The following is a 25,427-nucleotide window of genomic DNA, read 5'->3' on the forward strand; positions in this document are numbered from 1 at the left end:
TTTATGGCCAGTTTACAAATAGTAAGTTTTGAAAATAGTTACTTTTGTGGGAATTACTGTTCCCTCTCTTTTTATTTTAGTACTTTAGTGTTAAATTTGAAGCAATTTTAAAGAAAACAACAGCCCAAAGTAACTGCAATGAAATTGAGTTAAAAAGGCTGTTTACCAGTTGGAAGCAAATTAACAGATACATATCTGTGAAATTGTTGTCACTTTATTTTCTATTCTTTTGCTTTGGTTTCTGAAATGGTTAGAAATAATGCACATTTAAACATGGCGGCAAAAATTGTCACAATTATAAATGTGTTGTCATTAGCACATTTTTCAAATACTGAGTGATAATTGTAGGGTTTCTAGTTGTGGAAGTAACAGTACACTGAAACCTATCTTGCCATATTTGCTCTTAACGGAATTATCATTACAGAAATAACAAAAGATGTCCTGTTAATGAGTGATTAATGATGTACAAATGCTGAATTAATGTTTTTTTTTCCTTTGAAAAATTTCTTCTGCAGTGAGGAAGAATGTCTTTCACCGGAAATTTGTAAAAGGTGTTATTTTGATGCTCTGTTCAAAGAAGAGGAACTTCAAGATGTGAATATGAAATTTTTATAAACTCTTAAGTCTGATTTTTATGAAGTCTTTATAGAGTCTGGCCAGTAGCCAAAGATAGTGGTCACGTATGTGTGAGGTGCGTTTGTGTCAGTGTGTGTGTGCACGTATGTTGTCTATTTCAGGAGAACATCTTCTGGCTGAAAGCTTACGTGTTTAGTAGTCTTTTTTGTTGTGCCTGACTACGACTCAACATCTTTGCTATATGGTGAGTAACAATCTATCCTTTTCATAATATTGTCATTATCTAATCCTGGATTTTCCATTGTTAAATTTTTAAATGTTTCAGTCAAAGGCCCCTTCCTCAATTATGGTATTAGAATGGTCAGTATAATGTGCAAAGTATTTATTTTCGAAGTAGTGGGTGATTTTAAACTAATAAATATTGAAATTTTAGTATTCTACCGTTTGTTAATGTTCAGTAAAAGTGTGTGTATTCACTCTTTATCAGGAGACCTTTGTTTCTATACCAGTATAAAACTTACGAGGTAAAATCAAACAATGGAAAATCCAGAATGGAATAAACACAATTTGAAAGCATTAAATTGCTATTCACCATAGAGAGGAGATGTTGAGTGCCAGACAAGCAAATTGAAAAAAGACTGCTAGATATTATGAAGGAGATCTCCTGTTCCTTGCCTTCCCTGTCAACTATCATCCCCCACATACCTTTCTATGCCAATAAAGGAGCTTTCCTCTTTCGATTCTATACCACCCAGGACTGAGCAACTGAATCACATTCTCTTCCAGGCATCTTGCTACCTCTTGTTGTGTTCTGAAATTAGAAGTATCCTCCCTACTATACTCCTCACCCCTCCCATAGTGGTGTTGTGCCTCCCACCCAACCTAAACAATAATATTGTCTGTCCCTATTCACCCCTGCTCCCAACCCTGTGCCGCATGGCTATTAACCTTTCAATAGGCTTAGATACAAGATCAGCCCCTCCTCCCCCTGCCAACTACTACAGTCCTGTCACAGGTATCTCCTACCCCACAGGAGGCAGGACCACATATGAAAGTAGTCTTGTGATCTATCAGGTTAGCTGCAACCACTAGGCTCCATTTTATGTTGGCTTGACCACTAACAAGCTGTCTATTCATGATGATGGCCACTGCAAATCTGTGGCCAAGAGAGAGCTGGACAACCTAGTTGCGAGCATGCTGTCCAACACGATGTGCTCGACTTCAGTGACTGCTTCACAGTCTGTGGGATCTGGCTTCTTCCCACCAACATCATCTTTTCTTAATTGCACAGGAGGGAGCTCTCCCTACAACATACCCTTCATTCCCATAATCTCCCTGGCCTCAACCTTTGCTAGTCCCTATCCTTCACCTCCCTATCCCCTTCCCTGCTCTCACTCCAGCCTTACACATGCGTTTTATCCTGCCAATGCACCTGCATAGTCCTTTCCACTTCTCTCTTCTCCCTTTTGCATCCCCCTCTCCTCCCCCTCCCCCATTTTCCTCAGCACAGCCTTCTGATTCAGCACCTATCATTGTCTGTCCCCACCAAAACCCTGCATGCTCCGAAAGGCAGCACTAAAATCTTACTCCATTCCAACCCTGCTATGGTGGTGTAAGAATGAAAGTTTAAATTTTCCGTTACACTGTTTAGATGTAATACTTTGGCCTGAAACTAACAAATTATTTACGAATAAAGAAACAACTCACCAAAAGGTAGAAGCGCAGCACCGTTGACAGATTCATGAACAAAAGGTAAAGAGCTTTGCTTTGCTAGCTTTCAGAACGATATTCCTTTCTCAAGGTGTAGAAGAAACATGCAAAACACACACACACACACACACACACACACACACACATATACATATGCACGCGTGCGCGCACTTGTCTCCCTACATTGTATTCAACTGCCAGCTCTTTTCTGGCCCACAGTGAGCGTAATAGGATGTGATGGGGTGCAGGTGGGGTGGGGTGGGGTGAGGGATAGAGAGAGGCAGGAGGCAGCGAGGGGGTTGGGGGAGAAGCATCTAGTGGCTCAAGGGAGAGTGGGGAGCCGTCTGTGGATTGGCTAGGGGTGCACATAGAGGGGGCAGGTGGCAGACAGCTGTGCATGCGATTTCACAGATTAGGTCGTGAGATTGCAACACACAACTAGCTGACACATATTGGGTGGCATTTCAGGGCATGATGGTAGATAATCAAAACCCTGACGAACGACGTGGTTCAGTCTTTCCAGTCCTGGGTGGTGTTGGGTGAAAGTGGGATACTTCTTTCTCATTTGTTCTTGGGATGGGTGTGAGGATCAGATGCGTGCGAGTATATGGCACGGGAGATCTGTTTTTGTGCTAGATATGGTGTTTATTGCCTGTCTCCGAACACCTTTGTGAGGCCTCCAGCATACTGGGTGAGGGAGTTCATATCACTGCAGATGAGTCTGCCACAGTTGGCCAGGCTGTATGGGAGGGATTTTTAGGTGTGGAATTGGTGGCAGCTGTCAAAGTTCAGATACTTTCCATGGTTGGTGGGTTTGATGTGGACTGAGCTGTGAATGGAGCCATCTGAGAGGAGGAGATCAACATATAGGAAGGTGGCATGATGGTTGGAGGAGGATCAAGTGAAGTGGATGGAAGAGGTGGTGCTGAGATTGTGAAGGATTAGGATAAGGTGTCCTGGTCTTGGGTCCACATTAAAAATATGTCATCAGTAAACCTGAACCAGACCAGGAGTCTGGTGTTTTGGGAGGCTAGGAATGTTTTCTCTAGGTAGCCCATGAGGAGGTTGGCGTAGGAAGGTGCCATGCTGGTGCCCATGGCTATGCCATGAATTTGTTTGCATACATTTCCTTCAAAGTAGTTATGGGTTAGGATGTAGTTGGTTAGTTGTATGGGGAATGAAGGGGGGTTTTGAGTCTGCAGGGTGTTGGGCAGGGTGTTGGGAGAGGTAATGTTCAGTTGCGGCAAGGCCATGGCCATGAGCAATGTTGGTGTATGTGGAGGTTGCATCTAAACTGACAAGTAGGGACCTGGAAGGTAAGGGCGTGGGGATGGTGGAGAGCTAGTGCAGGAACTGGTTGGTATCTTTAAGAGGCTAGGTTTTTGACCATTTGTTGCAGATGTTGATCAACAAGGGCTGAGATTCTTTTAGTGGGGACACTGTAACCAGCCCTAATGGGGTGCCAAGGATTTTTAGGTTGTTGGATTTTGGGGAGGATGTAGAAAGTGGCTGTGTGGGCTGTTGTAGTGGTGAGCAGGGAAATGGATTCAGGGGAGAGGTTCTGGGGAAGCCTAAGGATTTTAGCAGGGTTGGAGATTATGTTGGACGTCTGGGATGGGGTCACTTCATCAGAGCTTGTGGGTAGAGGTGTTGGACAGCTGGGGGAGGCCCCCTGCCCCCCCCCCCCCCCCACTCACTCTGGTTCATCACAACAGTTGTAGAACCTTTGTCTGCCGGGAGAATGATCAGATGAGGATCCGTTTTTAGGTTGTGTAGGGCAGTCCTTTCTTCTGCTGAGAGATTGATGTTCTTAGGGAGGGACCTGAGGGAGGATGGTGTAGCCAGGTTGAAAGTTAGGAAATCCTAGAAGGTGACAGGGGGATAGTTAGGTGAAGTGTGGGAAGGTCACGGCTGGATGGTGGTACGAATTGGGACAGGCAGGGTCCAGTATTAGGATTGGACAGGAGGACCTCCGCCAGCTGTCCGACACCTCCACCTACAAGCTCTGCCAAAGCGACTCCATCCCAGAAGTCCAACATAGTCTTTAATCTCTGCTGAAATCTGTAGGACCTTCCCAGAACCTCTCCTCAGAATCCATTTACCTGCTCACCCCAACAACAGCCTGCACACCCATCTTCTACATGTTTCCCAAAATCCACAAAACTAACAATCCTGGGTGCCTCATTGTGGCTGGTTACAGTTCCCCACTGAAAGAATCTCGGCCCTTGTTGACGAACATCTGCATCCAATTGTCCAAAACCTAGCCTCCTACATTAAAAATACCAACCACTTCCTGCACCAGCTCTCCACCATCCCAACATCCTTACCTCCTGGATCCCTACTCATCACTGTAGATGCAACTTCCTTATGCACTAACATCCCTGAGGCTCATGGCCTTGCCGCAGTTGAATACTACCTCTCCCAAGCAGACTCCAAACCCATGACTTCATTCCTCGTACACCTAACCAACCACACCCTAACCCATACGTACTTCACCTTTGAAGGGAAGGTATACAAACCAATTCGTGGCACAGCCATGGGCACCTGCATGGGACACTCCTATGCCAATCTCTTTATGGCCCACCTAGAAGGAACATATCTAGCCTCCCAAAACCCCAAACCCCTGGTCTGGTTCAGGTTTATTGATGACATCTTTATAATGTGGAACCAAGGCCAGGACACCTTACTCTCATTCCTCATCATGCTAGATTTCAATGGCTGCTTCACAACCCATGCCATCTGGATCCTCCCAACCACCACCAGCATTCTGAGCTGTGCAGATGGGAGCTATCCTCACAGCATATCCTTCACTCCTATAACCTCCCTGGCCTCTCAGTCCACACAAAACCCACCAGTCATCAAAAGTATCTGCACTTTGACAGCTGCCACTTCTTCCACACCAAAAAAATCCCTCCTATGCAGCCTGGTCACCTGTGGCAGACCCATCTGCAGTGATGAAAACTCCCTCGCCTAGTAAGCTGAACACCTCACAAAAGCCTACGCAGACAGGCAATACCCCCGCCCACAACCTAATACAAAAACAGATCTATACCATATCCCCACACACACCTGGTCCTCAAATCCATCCCCAGAACCAACCACAAAGAACTGCCACCTTGTCACCCAATACCACTTGAGACTGGAACGACTGAACCGTGTCCTTTATCAGGACTTTGATTATCTATCGTCATGCCCTGAAATGAGGGACATCCTACACAAGATACTTCCATGCCCTCCCAAAGTAGTGTTCCACCGCAAACCCAACATCCACAACATCCTAGTCCACCCATATGCCACTCTCATCCCAATGCCCTGCCACAGGGGTTATACCATTGTGGAAGACCCAGATCTGCCCTATCCACCGAACCATCATCTCCTACTCCCATCCCATCACATGCTTATCCTACCCCATCAGAGGCCGGGCCACCTGTGAAAGGAGCCATGTTATATACCAGCTCTGCTGCAACCACTACACAGTGTTTACATTGGTATGACAACCAGCCAGCTGTCAACCATAATGAATGGCCACCATCAAACTGTTCCCAAAAACAACATGGACCACCCAGTGGCACAACATGCAGCAGAGCACAACATTTAAGATTTCAGTGGCTGCTGCCCCCAACTGTGTCACCTGAGTCTTCCAAACCACCACCAACTTTTCTGAACTGCGCAGATGGGAGCTATTCTTACGACACGGCACATACTTCGCTCCTGTAACCTCCCTGGCCTAAAGCTAAGGTAACTCGCTGTTTCCCCAGCACCCACCCCAGAGAGAGAGAGAGAGAGAGAGAGAGAGAGAGAGAGAGAGAGAGAGAGGAGGGGGGGGGGAGTGGGGGTGGGGGTGGGGGTGGGAGTGTCTGTACGCACCATCCCTTTCGAATTATACCCACCCAATACATGTCAGCTAGTTGTGCGGTGCAATCTCATGCCCTAATCTGTGAATCGTGCATTCAGCCGTCTACCACCTGCTCCCTTCTACATACACTGCTAGCTAGCCCATGGACAGCTCCCCACTCTCCCATGAGCCGCTAGACGCTCCCTCCCCCCTCCCCCACCCCCTGTACACACACACCAATCCCCACCCTGCCTCCCACCTCTCTCCATCCCTCACCCCACCCTACTCTGTACACCCACCTCACCCTAGTACACTCAACGAGGACTAGGAAAGAGCTGGTAGTTGAATGAGCACAATTTAGGGAGACAAGTGTGTGTGTGTGTGTGTGTGTGTGTGTGTGTGTGTGTGTGTGTGTCCTACAGCTTTAGAAAGGAATTTCATTGTAAAAGCTAGCAAAGCAAAGCTCTGTACCTTTTGTTCGTGTATCTGTAAACGCTGCAGCAATTCTGCCTTTCGATGAATCATCTCTTTATTCCTAAATAATTCATTATTCTCAGTCAGAACCTCTATCCTGAAACTAGGTAGTACATCCTATTTGTTGCTATTGCTACTGCACCATTCTGCTATAACTGTTGGTTTGATACTTTGAGCCATTGGTGCTTTGTCACCAGCGTCTAGTACTCTATTACTAGGCAGTGTGTAGGACAGATTGTTCACATTTACTGTACAGTAGGCAGAGAGAGTTGTAGAACAAAGCCTTCTGGGACACCTTCTGTAACAAGTAAGGTGTATGGTTTTTGAACATGTCAGCCTGGAGTTTCCATTGTTAGAATATAGCTTTAGGTTATTTACACATACTAAATGTTCACTGTTGCTCAGGAATGACTGCAGCAGGAGGAAAGCATTTTCTTCTATTCCATAGTACCGTACTTTTCTGATTAGGACATTGGGAGAGTCTGTATCAAAGAATTTCCATAGGTCTAGTAAAGTCACTTTTAATCTTATACTTTCGCTATAAGGCTCTCTACTTTCCTCATGTTAGAGACATTAGATCTGAAGACATAGTATGCAGGACAAAGTAGGTTGTTGTGTCTTGAATATTGACTCATCTGTTGGTGCATACAGTAGGCCATTAGAAGCTGTTTGGGGCTGGCAAAATGGCTTGGTATTTATCCAGTGATTATATTTTACTGTCCTTATAAACATGTTTGATTATCGATATTTTTTAGCATTCTAGGTAAACACCTCAGTTAATCTTTCATTGATTATTTTTGTTAAGTGTTTAGTGGCAACATTTGGAAGGTTATAGTGACCTTCAGATAGTAATTACTGCTGTTGTTTCACTTATTTGTCTATGAGTTATATAACTTGATCTAAAACTGTCGGTTGTTTTGCTGTGTAGTCTCAATGTTAATGTTTCTGCTTTGCCTACATTATGTGCAATCTTGGTCTCTGAGACAGATCGGCAAAGTATGTAAGACATGTGTCAGGAAAAACTGGAATGCTCTGATTTTTTTTGATAATGTAACCTTTTTTATGGCTTTCCGCAGGGCTTTAGATTTATTTTCAGAGTTAAATATGTATCCATCATTAGCCTTACATTTTGTTGCAGATTTGCAGTGCTTTTTCATGATTGTGTGTTTATCTTTATCTTCTTTACTGTGATGTGATCTATCATAGTACAGGAGCATAACAATTCTCTGTTATTTAGTACTGGTTTGTACCAGTATTTCAGAATTTCTGGTTTGGAGTGGGTGTTTTGCTTACAATATTTTTTTAAATACCTATGCCATATTTCTTCAAAGATTTCAGTTAGCTCTTCTGAAATTTTGTTTTGGAGACCAGTCACTGAGTAGTGGAAGTGTTGATCAGTTGACAGGTGCACAAAAAGAATGAAAATTTACTAGCATTCACACAAGTCCTTTTATGAGTTAATATTGTGTTTGATTAGTTTGTTACAGTCTATTAAGTTTAACATAGATGTTAGTTGGTTTCACTTCTGTTCATTAGTGGTAGAGGGTGACGATTTTCAGTATTCATTATATCTCTTGTCAGTTACAACACTTGTTTCAGTTTGAAAGGCTGTTTCCAAGTTTGTCAGAGGGATGTGCCTTACACAAGAAAATACAGAAAATTTACATGATGTGCTAACATTATTTGTGCTACTGTTATTTTCATGTGTATGGCACCTTGCACTGGGTAAACACTAAAATTGAATTCTTAAACTGAAAGATAGAAGTTGTTAGATTATTTGGGTGAGACTCAGTATCAAGGGTGGGCAAAAAATTATAATAGGATTGGGCAAAAAATTATAATAAGGTCCATTTATTGACCATCAGATTCTCCTCCTGATGTAATTGAAAACTTAAAAGACAGCCCTAATTCACGTGTATATAAGTTCCCTAATGATACTGTAATCATTGGGGGAGACTTTAAACCTCAAACAATTGGTTTATATAGTTTCATTGGTGGTGGGCATGATGAGACATGTTGTGGAATGTTACTAAATGCCTTCTCAGAAAATTACCTGAAACACAGTTCAGAATTCCACTCATGATGGAAATACATTAGATCTAATGAGAACAAACAGACCTGATCTCCTTTGAGGAAGTCCACATTGAAAACGGTATCAGTGGCCGTGTGGCAGTTATAAGCACAGATCACATCTGTGTACGAGAAAGGTAGCAGAAGTGATCCAGAAAACTACCAATATCCTTGACATCTATTTGTTGTTGAATCTTAGAACATAGCCTGAACTGAAACATATTGATGTATCTCAAACAGAATGACCTCCTTCATGCCAACCAGCTTTGATATCAAAAACATACATCTTTCCTCACATGACATCCTAAAAGCCATGAATCAAGTCAGTCAGATAGATGCAGTATTCCTTGATTTCCAAAAAGCATTTGACTCGGTATCACACTGATGCTTATTATCAAATGTATGACCATGTGGTGTATCAGACAAAATATGTGACTGGATTGATGATTTCTTGACAGGGAGGACGCAGCATTTTATCTTGGGTAGAGAGTGCTTGACAGATGTAGAAGTAACTTCAGGCGTACCCCAAGGAAACATGTTGCATCCTTTCACATTATACATTAACGATCTTGCAGACAACATTAATAGTAACCTCAGATTTTTTGCAAATGATATAGTTACCTACAACAAAATACAACCTGAACCTGAACGAAACTGTACAAATATTCAGTCAGACTTTGATAAGATTTTAAAGTGATGCAGTGATTGGCAACTTGCTTTAAATGTTCAAAAATGTAAAACTGTGCACTTCACAAAACAAAACATAAATATAATATTAGTGAGACACAGTTGGAATCTATGAACTAATATGAATATCTTGGTGTAACACCTTGTAGGGATACAAAATGGAATGATCACATGGGCTCAGTTGTGGGCCAAGCAGGTAGCAGACTTTCGTTTATTAGTAGAATACTAGGGAAATACAATCAGTATACAAAGGATACAGCTTAAAAATCATTTGTGCGACTCATCCTAGAATACTGCTCAAGTGTGTGGGGCCCTTACCAAATAGGACTGGCACGGGTTATTTAACATTATACAGAGAAGGGCAGCACAAATGGTCACAGGTTTGTTTAATCCATGGGAGACTGTCACAGAAATACTGAAGGAATTGAATTAGCAGACACTTGGAGACAGACGTAAACTATCCCAAGAAAGTCTATTAGCAAAGTTTTAAGAACCGGCTTTAAATGATGACTGTAGAAAGATAGTACAACCCCCCAACATATCGCTCTCATAAGGATCATGAGGATAAAATTAGATTAATTACAGCATGCACAGAGGCATTTAAACATTTTTCCCATGCTCCATATATGAATGAAACAAAAAAAAAAAAAGCCATAATAACTGGTACAGTGGGATGTACCCTGTACCATGCACTTCGTAGTTGTACACAGAGTATAGAAGCAGATGTACAAAGTAATTCAGTAAATGAGAAGAGGTGTAAGAAGTATTACAACCGAAGAGGGAAGATGCCTTCATTCAACAAACTTATGGCTGTGGTACCCATTATGAAGAAAATGTTCATTTATTGAGCTAATTACTACATTATTATTTAAGGCAGTTCTAAACCACAGCCCTTCTTGTTCAGTGGTTTAATTTTATTAAATTGCGTTCTGTTAAATGAAAATTACAAATTATATTCACATGCAGTCTGCATGATAGTTTTTCATTTGTACAACAAAACTGTAGAGATTTTAAGTAAATGTGTACAGTTCTGCTTTTGAACATATTGTCCCATATAGTAACACTCTGTAATGTTTAATCTTGAGGTGTAAGATTATCTGTTTTCCAAGACTTCCTGTGGACACATCTTCACCAAATACAAATACAACTGTAATTTCTCAGCTTGAAAATGATACAGCCACAGCTTCAGCATTTGATTCTTTACTAAGCTCATTTACATCAATAATTTAATTTAATTATTTTGGTATTGTAGATAATTTCCTAAGAATGTTTCAGATATATGCTGCAGTAACTTGTAGATTATGTCACATCCATTGTTCATTTACCAAAAATATTGTAGTTTTAACTTTTTTAGCCAATATTTGAGTTAAAAAATTATTTTTTTGTTTTCTTTAATTTTCAGGAAAAGTGTCCAAATCGTGATCACATACTGTAGTTGTCTGTTCTAGTGGATGTACACGATTTTCTTTCAGACAATGTGTTAGTTCTGGACCAGTCATAAAATCATCAGATGCTTTCCCTCAGTTGCAGTTTTTGTGCTTTTCTTTTTGCTGTGTTATTTTAATTATAAATATTAGGTTGGTGCTTAAGTTTATTGCGTTTTTGTTTTGCATGTTGGTATTCCAGTTGCTATGGGTTTACTTATCAATTGTCATTTTTTATTAATAATTCATTGTTGCTGTTTGAGTTTACATATTGTCTTTCTGTCATTTGGAGACAGTGAGTGGAGCTTTGGATGCTATAAAATCGAATGCCAAGTGAAGAAATCAGAACGTTTCTGACTTATTCTTCTCTCTGAGTTCAGTCGATGGGTGACAGCAGTGGACATAGCCAGAAACATTTGTGCTGTGTATGGGGATAATGCCATAGAAAAGAGCATGGCTAGAAAATAGTTTTGTTATTTTAAGGAGGATCCTTTTGACATCAGTGACTCTCCAAGTTCATAGGATTGATGAAGATTGTTTAAACACATTAATACACAATGATCCTCAGCTGTGAACTTGAAAACTGGCAAATTTGATGAACTGTGATTATTCCACCTTTGTGCAACATTTGGGTGCAATGGGGAAGTTTAAAAAATTAGGTGTATGGTACCGCATGCTCAAAGTCAAAATTACAAAAATCAGCAAATGGCCGTATGTGCATCTGTGCTTACTCATTATCAGTTGGCTTGTGAACAACCCTGAGCGTTCCTATCCTGCATCAGTACTGGTGACAAGAAATATAGTCTTTATGCTAACTTCAGGAAAAGCAACTCCCTGTACAAAGACTTGCACACATCCGCAAAAGACCATGTTATGCATGTAGTGGAACAGCAATGAGGTGGGGCATTACAAATTGCTTTCCAAAAATGTAACCATCGTTGCTGACATTTATTGTCAACAACTGAGACATCTTGCAGACACATTCCAATAAACACCAACCACGAAGATTGCATGAAATGATGTTACTCTACAATTCCATCCACCTGCATTCTGCTAGACTCACAAAGAACTCCACACAGGAGTTGGGTTAGGAAGTCTTTCCACACCCACTGTATTCATCTGTTCTTATGCCCTCCCATTTCCACCTTTTCTGCTCTCTATTGAATAACTTTCAAGGAAGTTCCTTTCTCGATGAAAATGTGCTCCGAACATGGCTTGACGAGTTATTCGCCTCAGAACCACATGATTTCTACAGCTGCAGAATGGAAAAGTTACGTCAGTGTTGGCAAACGTGTAAATAGCGGAGGAGAATGTATTATTGATGACTAGAGTCCCTGTTATACCTATCAGATGATTTTATTAAACTAATTGAAAAATGCTACAAACTTATGCACCAACTTGGTGTTAAATGTTATTTGTTTCTTACCACTAATATTGACATGACTGTACAATCTCCTTTGTTCAGGTTACCTGTATTTGAAAACATCACTTTTTTTCGAGTAATTAGTCATCTGGATGGTTTGATAATGCATGCAACCGTTTTAACTCCTGTGCCATTCTCTTCGTCTCAGTACTTAACTTCCAACATCCTTAATTATTTTTTGGGTAGATTTCCAACCTCTGTCTTCTACAACTTTTGCCCTCTACAGCTCCCTCCAGTACCGAGTAAGTTATCGTCTGATGTCTTAACACACACCGTATCGTCCTATCTCTTCTTCTAGTCAGCGTTTCCCACATACTTCATTTCTCATTGATCTTGTGGGGAACCTCCTCAATTTTTATCTTGTCAGTCCACTTGTTTTTCAACATTCTTCTGTAACACCACATTCCAAATTATTCAGTTCTCTTCTTTTCCATTTTTTTCACAGTACAAGATTCATTGCCATACAATGCTGTGCTCCAGACATTCTCAGAAACCCCTTTCTCAAATTAAGGCCTATTTTTGATACTTGTAGGATTATTTCGGCAAGAAACATTTGCTTAGACTGAGCTAGTCCACTTCTTAAGTGATCTTTACTTTGTCTGTCATGTGTTATTTTCCTTCCAAGGTGACTGAAGTCTTTCACTTTGCTTACTGTGCGGTCCCCAATTTTCCTGCTATGTTTGTTGCAAATCTCATTTCTTGATTCCTCAGTACTTTAGTCTTTCTTTGATTCACACTCTATTACGTGGCATACCATTATTTTCCTGCAACAAACACAGGACAGCTGAAAATTCTCACATTTCATCCGCAGATGCATCTACATGCTCATCCTCATTTGTAGATGTCTTCTTAGCTTTTATTGCTTTGTAGAATTTGTGATAAATAGGTGGTATCCCCCCCCCCCCCCCCCAGAACCATGGACCTTGCTGTTGGTGGGGAGGCTTGCGTGCCTCAGCGATACAGATAGCCGTACCATAGGTGCAACCACAACGGAGGGGTATCTGTTGAGAGGCCAGACAAACATGTGGTTCCTGAAGAGGGGCAGCAGCCTTTTCAGTAGTTGCAGGGGCAACAGTCTGGATGATTGACTGATCTGGCCTTGTAACACTAACCAAAACGGCCTTGCTGTGCTGGTACTGCGAACGGCTGAAAGCAAGAGGAAACTACAGCCATAATTTTTTCCGAGGGCATGCAGCTTTACTGTATGGTTTAATGATGATGACGTCCTCTTGGGTAAAATATTCCGGAGGTAAAATAGTCCCCTATTCGGATCTCCGGGCAGGGACTACTCAGGAGGACGTCATTATCAGGAGAAAGAAAACTGGTGTTCTACGGATCGGAGCGTGGAATGTCAGATCCCTTAATCGAGCAGGTAAGTTAGAAAATTTAAAAAGGGAAATGGATAGGTTAAAGTTAGATATAGTGGGAATAGGGTGAAGTTCGGTGGCAGGAGGAACAAGACTTTTGGTCAGGCGAATACAGGGTTATAAATACAAAATCAAATAGGGGTGATGCAGGAGTCGGTTTAATAATGAATAAAACAATAGGAATGCGGGTAAGCTACTACAAACAGCACAGCGAACGCATTGTTGTGGCCAAGATAGACACGAAGCCCACACCTACGACAATAGTACAAGTCTATATGCCAACTAGCTCTGCAGATGACGAAGAAATTGAAGAAATGTATGATGAAATAAAAGAAATAATTCAGGTAGTGAAGGGAGACAAAAATTTAATAGTCATGGGTGATTGGAATTCAGTAGTAGGAAAAGGCAGAGAAGGAAACGGTAGGTGAATATGGATTGGGGCTAAGAAATGAAAGAGGAAGCCGCCTGATAGAATTTTGCACAGAGTACAACTTAATCGTAGCTAACACTTGGTTCAAGAATCATGAAAGAAGGTTGTTTACATGGAAGAAGCCTGGAGATACTGACAGGTTTCAGATAGATTACATAATGGTAAGACAGAGATTTAGGAACCAGGTTTTAAATTGTAAGATATTTCCAGGAGCAGATGTGGACTCTGATCACAATCTATTGGTTATGAACTGTAGATTAAAACTGAAGAAACTGCAAAAAGGTGGGAATTTAAGGAGATGGGCCCTGGATAAACTGACTAAACCAGAGGTTGTACAGAGTTTCAGGGAGAGCATAAGGGAACATCTGACAGGAATGGGGGAAAGAAATACAGTAGAAGAAGAATGGGTAGCTTTGAGAGATGAAGTAATGAAGGCAGCAGAGGACCTAGTAGGTAAAAAGACGAGGGCTAGTAGAAATCCTTGGGTAACAGAAGTAATATTGAATTTAATTGATGAAAGGAGAATATATAAAAATGCAGTAAATGAAGCAGGCAAAAAGGAATACAAATGTCTCAAAAATGAGATTGACAGGAAGTGCAAAATGGCTAAGCAGGGATGGCTAGAAGACAAATGTATGGATGTAGAGGCTTATCTCACTAGGGGTAAGATAGATACTGCCTACAGGAAAATTAAAGCGACCTTTGGAGAAAAGAGAGCCACTTGTATGAATATCAAGAGCTCAGATGGAAACCCAGTTCTAAGCAAAGAAGGTAAAGCAGAAAGGTGGAGGGAGTATATAGAGGGTCTATACAAGGGCAATGCACTTGAGGACAATATTATGGAAATGGAAGAGGATGTAGATGAAGATGAAATGGGAGATACGATACTGCGTGAAGAGTTTGACAGAGCACTGAAAGACCTGAGTCGAAACAAGGCCCCGGGAGTAGACAACATTCCATCAGAACTACTGACGGCCTTGGGAGAGCCAGTCCTGACAAAACTCTACCATCTGGTGAGCAAGATGTATGAGACAGGCGAAATACCCTCAGACTTCAAGAAGAATATAATAATTCCAATCCCAAAGAAAGCAGGTGTTGACAGATGTGAAAATTACCGAACTATCAGTTTAATAAGTCACAGATGCAAAATACTAACGTCAATTCTTTGCAGACGAATGGAAAAACTGGTAGAAGCCGACATTGGGGAAGATCAGTTTGGATTCCGTAGAAATATTGGAACACGTGAGGCAATACTGACCCTACGACTTATCGTAGAAGCTAGATTAAGGAAAGGCAAACCTACGTTTCTAGCATTTGTAGACTTGGAGAAATCTTTTGACAATGTTGACTGGAATACTCTCTTTCAAATTCTGAAGGTGGTGGGGGTAAAATACAGGGAGCGAAAGGCTATTTACAATTTGTACAGAAACCAGATGGCAGTTATAAGAGTCGAGGGACATGAAAGAGAAGCAGTGGTTGGGAAGGGAGTGAGACAGGGTTGTAGCCTATCCCCGATGTTATTCAATCTGTATATTGAGCAAGCAGTGAAGGAAACGAAAGAAAAATTCAGAGTAGGTATTAAAATCCATGGAGAAGAAATAAAAACTTTGAGGTTCGCCGATGACATTGTAATTCTGTCAGAGACAGCAAAGGACTTGGAAGAGCAGTTGAACGGAATGGACAGTGTCATGAAAGGAGGGTATAAGATGAACATAAACAAAAGCAAAACGAGGATAATGGAATGTAGTCGAATTAAATTGGGTGATGCTGAAGGAATTACATTAGGAAATGAGACACTTAAAGTAGTAAAGGAGTTTTGCTATGTGGGGAGCAAAGTAACTGATGATGGTCGAAGTAGAGAGGATATAAAATGTAGACTGGCAATGGCAAGGAAAGCGTTTCTGAAGAGGAGAAATTTGTTAACATCAAGTATAGATTTAAGTGTCAGGAAGTCATTTCTGAAAGTATTTGTATGGAGCGTAGCCATGTATGGAAGTGAAACGTGGACAATAAATAGTTTGGACAAGAAGGGAATAGAAGCTTTCGAAATGTGGTGCTACAGAAGAATGCTGAAGGTTAGATGGGTAGATCACATAACTAATGAGGAGGTGTTGAACAGAATTGGGGAGAAGATGAGTTTGTGGCACAACTTGACTAGAAGAAGGGATCGGTTGGAAGGACATGTTCTGAGGCATCAAGGGATCACTAATTTAGTATTGGATGGCAGCGTGGAGGGTAAAAATCGTAGAGGGAGACCAAGAGATGAATACACTAAACAGATTCAGAAGGATGTAGGTTGCAGTAGGTACTGGGAGATGAAGAAGCTTGCACAGGATAGAGTAGCATGGAGAGCTGCATCAAACCAGTCTCAGGACTGAAGACCACAACAACAGGTGGTATCCAGTTCAGTGCACGTATGAGGTCTTGTTTCTTCTTCGAGTCAATTGGAACTGACCCGGGATACTTCTTTTGAAGACTGGTTCCTTCTAAGGTTATAGGGCGACCTTGTTTGTGTAAACTGACTTTCCGCCAGTCTTCCCCGTGAAATGTATTTGATACGAACAAGATTCCTGGATCATCTGCATCGAAGAGGAGCCTTACAGCATCTCACATTAATACCTTGTTGCCTTCTACTGCGATATTCTTTTGACTAAATGTAGAACTCTTGTCACTGATGCTTACAAAATCTTCTGATGACAGAACATGGACCCAAAATGGTCGCTTTTGGTCACACTTCTTCAGGATTTCCATCCATTCTTGATGGGCATATACAAACTGCACAAGTCGGTGAACATACTGCTCCACAACAGAAAAATCTCTTTCGCTTGGCAACATGGAATGTCCAGGAAGTGGGAAGTGGTGCTGAATGGTGGAAAATCTTCTTTTTGATAAAAGCATCCAAACAAACACAATTCCAGTGTTTGTTTTGCCCAATGCAGTTGCCTGAAATTGCAATCAACTTATTCCCTCGTATATTGTTATCTTCAGAATACTTCAGTAACCAGCTGCCTATTTCCTCTGAACCCCTTGATGCTACTGTTTCATCCCATACAAAGAAATGACCTGGTGACAAATTACAGAGATGAATGCCGAAGTTATATGTCCACAGTTAACTCTTATAGAACATTGGACCTTAGAGAGTTTAGGAGTGGGCAATGCCTGTTGTAGATCAAAAGCTATTACATGAATGTCTTTATCTTGACCTGCCTGTACTTTTCTGAGATGTAACTTCTTCTGTATATTTATTTCTCTTAATTTTTCCAGGTCATTTTTTGCTTCTATCAGTTGAATTTCATTTGAATCGCATGTTGGGCAAGTATCTGATTTCCTGATTTTGGCAGTTTGAATGAAATATTGAAATCTTGAATCAAAATGTGATGATACTTACCAAAAGACAGAGGCTTCACTTTGATATCGGAACAGTATTCATCTTTATAATGGTTGTAGCAACTTTGTATGGAATATTCCATCGACACACAGGATTTTTCACCATTATCTTTCCTACTGTAGTGACTTTTGTATTTTGGAATACCTTCTATATGTTTTTTGAACTAATTGCACATCTTCCTCTGAGTAGGCACGTCGTTTGTTCTTGTTTTTGCCTCTTCTATCTTCTGGTCGAGTAGTAGCCCCTGTTCGCATTTTGGATTGTATGTTTTCTACTCTACCTCTGTTGTGCTACAAATCATAGATGCTTAAAAATGCAACTTTACAGACATCAGTGCTTCAACCATCTTTTATAACACTGTATCGTACAGTGTTGTTACGCCTGCTAATTTCATTACCTCTGTATCTTCTTTTTATGGGTTCTAGCTGCATGGAACCAAACAAATAAGCATTTTGTCTGTTGAAGACCCCAATGTTCCAGAATGACTTGTTTATACTCTGTATAAGCTTCTCCGCAATCCGATCAAAACATCTACAGGAAGTGCCAACTAAATTTCTCACCTGGATCACTGTACCTTCTTTTGTAGTATATTCAAGTCCACTATTCCTTGAAAGTTTCTTCTGTTGTTGTTTGTTCACTAGCTTTTTTTCTTTTTCTCAATGTTTTCATTATGATGTCTTTATTCCCAGTGTCAGTTTGGTTCGATCCTCTTCATTCTATGAAAAAAAAAATTTTTTTTGTATGGATAGTGTAATATTAAAAAAGTGCTGTTAACCAATAAAATGGTAACGTCATTAATGATAAGATGAGTAAAATAGTAACCTGCAAATACGAGCATATTTCTTTTTGTAAACATCCCATGATTTACAGAACACAATGTAGTTGCATTAAAAGACGTGTTGACTCTATATTCATATCAAGATCTTGTAAAAAGGTTGAATATGGAAATAAAATACGTAGCCTAACTAGCTAGTGCAAAGGTAATGGTAACCAGCAAATAACAACATGATGTGGAAAACAAAACTTACTTGACTTGCAGTAGAATTAATATAAGTAGAATCTTCTCTCCCCTCATTTAAATTGAAATCTGGATCATTAATTTCATCATCAAAACTATCAGAATCAATGGAACCTCCACACAATTCCCTTAAAATTATAAAAAATATCGTAACTTCCCTCACTGCAATCTGCTGCTGCCTCCATTTTGAATTTGTGGGTTACCATTGTTTCTCACCAGCATTTGCGGGTTCACACAGAAAGAAATCAACATTGTGCTGCAATCTGTCATCAATAATATGAACTCGTTACACCACCTAGCATAGGTCAGGGTTACCATTGTCATACTGTACTTGCTTTGAAATATTCAATTTTGAGGGTCACCATTGTCTTTCCCCATACCCTTCATTTGTCATCAGCAGATTTTGTCATTGGTATCCTGGCACCCTGTTTTAATCCCATTCTTGGACACTTCTTTTATTTCTGTTTTGCTGGTTTGGTTTACAGGTTGAACAGTAGGAGATAGAGAGAGACTGCATTACTGCCTTATGCACTTTTTAATCCAAGAGCTTCTCTCTTAGTTTGGCATTCATGTTATTTCCTATTGGTTCTTGTACTTACTTTATATTACTCTTTTGTTCTTATAGTGTACACTGATTTTTCTGAGAATTATCAACATCTTACACCACATTACATCATCAAATGCTTTTCTAGGGTGACAAATCCTACAAAACATTTTTGAGTTTTCAAGTGTAATGCCAGAACTACCTCTCTGGTGACTTTACCTTTCCTAAAGGCAAACTGATCATTGTGTTACAGGTTCCCAATTACTTTTTCCATTTTTCTGTATATTGATCTAGTCATCAACTTGGATGCATGAGCTCTCAAACTTATTGTGCAATAATTCTCACGCTGATTGGGTGACAGTTTTCAGTTCTCTCTAAGTAATTATTAAATTTATGTACAGGACCTGGTGAGGAGGTCATTTCTTTTATTGGTGTTCTGAACAATTAGATTAGTGTGGTACAAATTGTCTTTTCAAAAAATTTTGCTGTCTCTTACCTATTGCTACAGTAAATGTTATTGAAACTCCCCAAGAGCACCACATTGTCTTTAGAACTCACTATCATTGTTTTTTGGCCTGAACCACACCAAGTGCAAATCATACTTCCAACAGAAATGTGCACTTAATAATACTGGCTTTCATCTTCCATTGCACAATAGTATTTTGTCACCACCTTACTGTGTTATTGCACTGCATTATATAACTTTGGGAAAAAATGTTATACCAATATATCAGTCCAATTACGGGTCTTCTTTTGCAAACAAATTCACTTGTATTTACTTTTTCAAGCATATTATGGAAGTGAAATCCATTTTGCACAGGCCTACAAATTTCAGTGCCACTACCCACCTTTATATATATATATATATATATATATAATGAGTGCGCCTTTGTACCTGTCCCCGCCTGCTCTGAACGTTTTTATGTGCACCACCAGTCCTTCTACCTGGTGTGCTTAAACACGTTCAGAGCACACAGGGACAGGTACAAAGGCACACATGTTAACATGTCCAGAGCAGTTAAAGGGTTAATGTTTACACATCAGAGATATAACTTCTTATAATTCTAATTTGGTAGTTTTACTACATATCCCAGCAGATAATCAATTTCTGTAATTAGAAACGTATTTCCAGGAAGAGCATGGTAACTCTCGTATGCACTTCAAGTCTCTCTCAGCACATTCATGAGACAACATTGTGCACTTTTCCAGTCTTGTACAAGGAAAATGAAACTCCTGCAGTTTACGCTTGAAATGCTATTCTTAACAACTTACTAGCACATTTGTACATTTTTCGCTCACCACGAGGGATTATCTAGTTGTGGAGTATGTTTGGTTTGCGTTTCATATAAAATCTGCACCTCTTTTGTCCCCTGTCAATGAGTAGCACTTATATTTTAAAACATCAAACTAGAGATATTTCTTTTCTAACAGCAAAATTTATGTTTTAATGTTCCCAATATTATCTAGTAACTTTGAAATAACTTCATTTTCACATTCTGTGTATGATTTAGGTTATACTGGTCTGTAATCAACCTCCCCCCCCCCCCCCCCCCAAAAAAAAAAAAAAAAAAAGAGAGCGTTGATTGCCTGGAACAAGAAAGGAATTCATGAGTAAATGAGACATTAAATAAGCAAAGAATAACAAAATTAATGGGAAGGCAGGTTAGGGTTTAATGACAATGCCATTGTAGACAGGGGACATGCTCTGACTGGACAATGATGGACCAAGATATTGTCCACTCAAATCCACATTTAGCAGTTCGAGAAACAACTATAAACGTAATCTAGATGTTTGAATAGGGATTTGACACTTGTTCCATCTGAATGTAAGTTTGATATCTTAAATACCAGGGACTTGCCTTGGCTTCACACAGACAGATCACTTCTCTGACATAGTGGTAAAAAGTAATACACAAACATTTCTCATAAATCAGTCATCTGTTAGCACAAACCATATCTAAATCCCTGTTGTAGTTTCTGAGTTTAGCTTTCACACACAGCCCAAAAAACATGGTGGGGGGACTTCAGTATTATGTGTAGATTGTGCCACTTTCCTCAGTGTAGTTAATAGGGTTAGGAATTAAGTATAAGAGGATACAAACAATGAATCTAATTATTTGATTGATTTTTATTTTATATGTTGTTCCAGGAGTCAGACTGTGTTGGGCTCACAAGGAATGTTGTTGACTGTTGATTATTAAGAGATGAGTGAACTGTCACTTTTTTTATCTTTCTCATTACATGGAGAGGCTATAAAATCAGATTGGGAGGATTATTTTCCTTTAAGTGTAAATGTTTTGTCAACAGTTAACATGTAGCCTACTGAATTTTAACAAGATTGCTGGGGTGAGACACACTTCTGCTGGCAATTATTACAGGGTTTTTGAGATGGCAGGTGTGGGTAGCTGTTCTCTACCAAAGATGGATACGGGAGCAAGCAAAGAAGACAGTTCATAGATAAAGTATTTCTTTATTACTGTTTGTTTGCAGTCGTTGGACTTTGAAGCTGCTAATGTTAATGTCACAGCATCTCTGGCCTGGTATCAATAGGTGACAGTGCTGAGTGTGTGTCTTTCCAATGTGGTTGCTACGTCAAGGGAAGTTCTTTTTTGATACCTTAGCAGTATGGGGGAGGGGGGGGGGATGAATGGCTCGGATGCCCCTTTTCAGAGTTCTGTAAAAGTGGTGGAATGCTGAGGTGCCTGTTCACCCGGATGCTCTAAGTGGCAGACAGAGGTTTAAAGCCTGGTGATTGCAGAGTTGGCCACACCATCGATATGGCATTTTGAACAACACACGCTGGACATCACATTACTGCACAGCTGGGTTGGTCAGGAGGGGTTTAAATGCATTTGTTCCTGGCTGACTTCATGGTAGTGATTGCATTTGTGTGTCACATGCAATGTTCTTGGAATAGAGGCAATGACTGAAGCAGCTGTTGTCATGTGGCAGTGCGTCAATCCATAGAACATTCCTGATGGCCAGCCTGAGCGCATTGACATGCGGAAGTTTGATGAAACGGGGGCGACAACTTCTGCTGGGGTGTTGCGCCTGCACATTGGCAACCGGCTGCAGTTGATACTCGTTTCCTGGTTGATGTTCATGGTTCCAAGCTATGGTATGATCTGTCCTGGTAGATTATCATGTGACCTTTGTATCATGTAGATGCTTGTGATTCCACACACACAATATGTCATTAGTGACAGTTTCTATACAGCCTTGCTTCTTATTTTGTTGTTTATTGGAATCCTGTTGCATAGGACTTCTTTTAAGTACATTCCAGGTCCAGGATAATTTGAATGGACTTAGTTTTTGAAGAGATATTAAACCTTACGTTCTGCCCTTTCTTTCCATTTGAATTGCCACTGGATATAAGTACTGATATTCACTTGCGACTGAGTTTTCTAAAAAGTGTTCGCTGTCTCGGTTCTTTGTTCAGTCGATCACTGTCATTTGATAAAGTAAATACAAATAAGCATGAAGGGAGTGTGTGTGTGTATGTGTCTCCGAGAATAATGCACAAAAAATAATGTTGTAACTGCTTCATTTCTGAACAGTTCTTTGCTGAATATCCATTATGAATTTAGTATTTTTTAATGTGACACCACCATAAAGCTGCTAAAAATTTTTGTTTTTCTGTGGCTAGCTTCTACATTTATGGTTGTTTCTCATCAAAATACATGTTATAAAAGCTGTGTAGCAGAATGTAAAAGAAGATTTTATGAATGTATGTGTTAAATTATTAGTTTTGAGTTATTGATTTAAATCACTGCAATATTATGAACTACTTGAGTACAAAAATAGCATGTTTTTAGTCTTCTATTATTTAGTTGTTTAATTGTTATAGACATAAAGGTAATAATTGAAGTAGGAATTAATATTTATCTAAAATTGTGTAGTTATGGTGTTGTTCAGATTTTTCAGCGATACACGAGGTCCGTTCAAAAAATTCTGGAACTTTGTCCACAAAATTTTTCTGCACTTACCTTCTACTTATTGTGCATGGTCTCTTTCGAAATACTCTCCTCCACAATTGATGCACCACACTTGATGCAGTCTTCATGTCTAGAAGCAGGCTTGGTGTGCCTCTTGCTGGAGTGTGCAAAGTCCCGTCTGCAGATTTTCTGTTATCTCATCTAACATTGCGAATCTTCATCCTTTCAAAGGGGTTTTCATGGAAATAAAAAAAGGTCCACAGGGGCCACGTCTGGAGGATACAGAGGATGAGGCAGTAGTCAAATGCCAAAGGGATGAATGTGTGGGTGCATCATTGTGACACAAGAGCCATGAATTGTCTCACTACATTTTAGACCATTTCCTTCTCATATTTTCTCGCAGGCATCACAACATGTCCCAATAGTACCATTGATTAACACTTTGTCCTTGTGCCATAGTTCTTTATGAACTAATCCTTCAAAGTCACAGAAAACTATCAGCACGACGCTGGCATTTCACCTGACCTGCTGAGTTTTTTTTTTTGGTCTTGAAGAACCTTTCTTGACCCATTGTGGAGATTGAATCTTGGTCTCAACATCAATAACTGCAGACCCACATCTCATCACCAGTTACAATTCTCTTAAGGAACATCTCATTCTCATTTGCATGATCCAAAAGCTCTTCACAGATTGTGAGGCAGTATTTCTGGTCTTGACTCATGAGCCGTGGGAGGAACTTGGTGGCAGTGTGATGCATTCCACAATGCTGTGTCACAATTTCATGACATGATCCAACTGAAATGTTACATTCTTGTGCAGTCTCTTGGACAATCAGTCTTCGATTGGCACACCCAATTTCATTGATGTTCCTGACATGAGCATTGTTGGTAGATGTTGAAGGGCATCCTGGAGGCTGGTCATCTTTAACTTCTGCCCGGCCATTTTTAAGCCGTATGAACCATTTGTAACCCCAGTACAGCATAAGCACTCATCACTGTTGGCTTCATGCATCAATTTGTCTCTCTCCGTGAAGGTTTTATTTTATTGAGTTTCATGCAAAACTTAATGCAGTTGCGTTGCTCCTGCAACTCTGCCCCCTCGAAATTTGCGAACTGTGCAACACAATATTGTATTCAATACAGCACTGAACAATACCTAATAGGCATACAACAATGAAACTTCTGGCAGTTACACATTAAACATAGGTGTATGTACGGATGCCAACCACATTTTGCTCCAACACACCATTGGCACAAAATTACGAATGTTCCAGAATTTTTTGAACAGACCTTGTATGTCTTTTGCTGCTCCAGCCTCTCATTTTGTCCCTAGGAAGTATGGTATGTGAAAAGTGAGTATTTTGAAATAATGCAATGCGGAACATTCAGGCACTGTTTGTGGATTAAGTATTATTCGTACTTTCAAATGAACTTAGTTAAGCTAATGTGCACTATATATTCACAGTATGCTAATGTGTAATATATATTCACATTTTCTCTCTGCCGCCCCCAACCCCCCCCCCCTCTCTCTCTCTCTCTCTCTCTCTCTCTCTCTCTCTCTCTCTTAATCTCCTAGAAAGTTCATTATGAGTTGTTATATTTCTAGGAGATAGTGCTACAATAACTGTACCTTCTAATGTGCCACTTCAAAGAACTATTGTTTTTTTTATTTTAGTCTTTTTATTTGTTGAATTACATGGCTCTTACAAAAGAAATTTCTTTTCAGCAGACATAGGATTATGGGGATGTGGATATGAAACTTTGCATTCATGACTGCTGTTGGCTATGCAGTAGTGATATTACCACAAATCATCATTATTAGGAAATGACATCACGTCATGTGAGTAATGTGACCACAGAGAACTCACAGAAGATGAGCATTTTCACAATATGGGTTTGGTGGTTTAACTGTGGTGTTCCACTCAATCTTCATACATAACAGTATTCGCTAAGTGGTGGAGGTCAATTTAGATGAGTTTTAGGCATAGTTTGGTCTTTCAGAAGGGTCATCACGGGGACTTCCAGCATGATTTCTATTTCAGCTTTGTCTTCATCTAATAACCCACATGGTTTTTTGTACCGGAAATTTGGGCTTCTTCACATTTTATTGAAACAGAATTCAGATGTCTTCATATAATAGTTTCTCAGTAACAGTCACATAAGTTACTTTTTCTGTAGGATATATGCATGTTAATAGCACATTTTAACACAGGTAATTAAGTCCTGCTTAGTGTAATACTTTGGATAACTTGTCTGCACACTTAGTAAATGTATAAGAAATGTACTTGAAGCTGTTTTTACTACGGTGAAGGTTTAACATATCCACATCTGTGATTCAAGTAAAGTCTTTATGTGTAAAACTTTGTTCAATAATATTGAAAAACTGTATTTAATGCACAAAGATATGTTTTATTGGGTCAGTTAATTATGTTGGATACCATTAAGTGTCAAACAATTTCATGCAACTAATTACACTAATTATATTAATAAATAATCAGTTTGTGAAGTTATATTTGAATAGATAAAAAATCTACCCACACATTTAAA

The 25,427-nt window shown here is 40.0% G+C and overlaps 1 protein-coding gene across 9 annotated transcripts in view; it reads left to right on the forward strand.

Moving 5' to 3' along the window:
* Positions 1 to 25,427, forward strand: part of LOC126253545 (zinc finger protein OZF-like) — a 56,451-nt gene that overhangs the window by 23,988 nt on the left and 7,036 nt on the right. Inside the window, exon 2 of one of the 9 annotated variants that reach the window (XM_049954948.1) lies at positions 24,607 to 24,720. The exons of 7 other annotated variants lie outside the window; for them this stretch is intronic. In XM_049954948.1, coding sequence (XP_049810905.1) covers positions 24,706 to 24,720 — 15 coding nt within the window. In that variant the 5' untranslated portion in view covers positions 24,607 to 24,705. The remainder of the gene's footprint in view (positions 1 to 24,606; positions 24,721 to 25,427) is intronic. One more of the 9 variants, XM_049954949.1, reaches the window with a different exon arrangement.

This window comes from Schistocerca nitens, chromosome 4 (assembly GCF_023898315.1).
Source record: "Schistocerca nitens isolate TAMUIC-IGC-003100 chromosome 4, iqSchNite1.1, whole genome shotgun sequence".
Lineage (NCBI taxonomy): Eukaryota > Metazoa > Arthropoda > Insecta > Orthoptera > Acrididae > Schistocerca > Schistocerca nitens.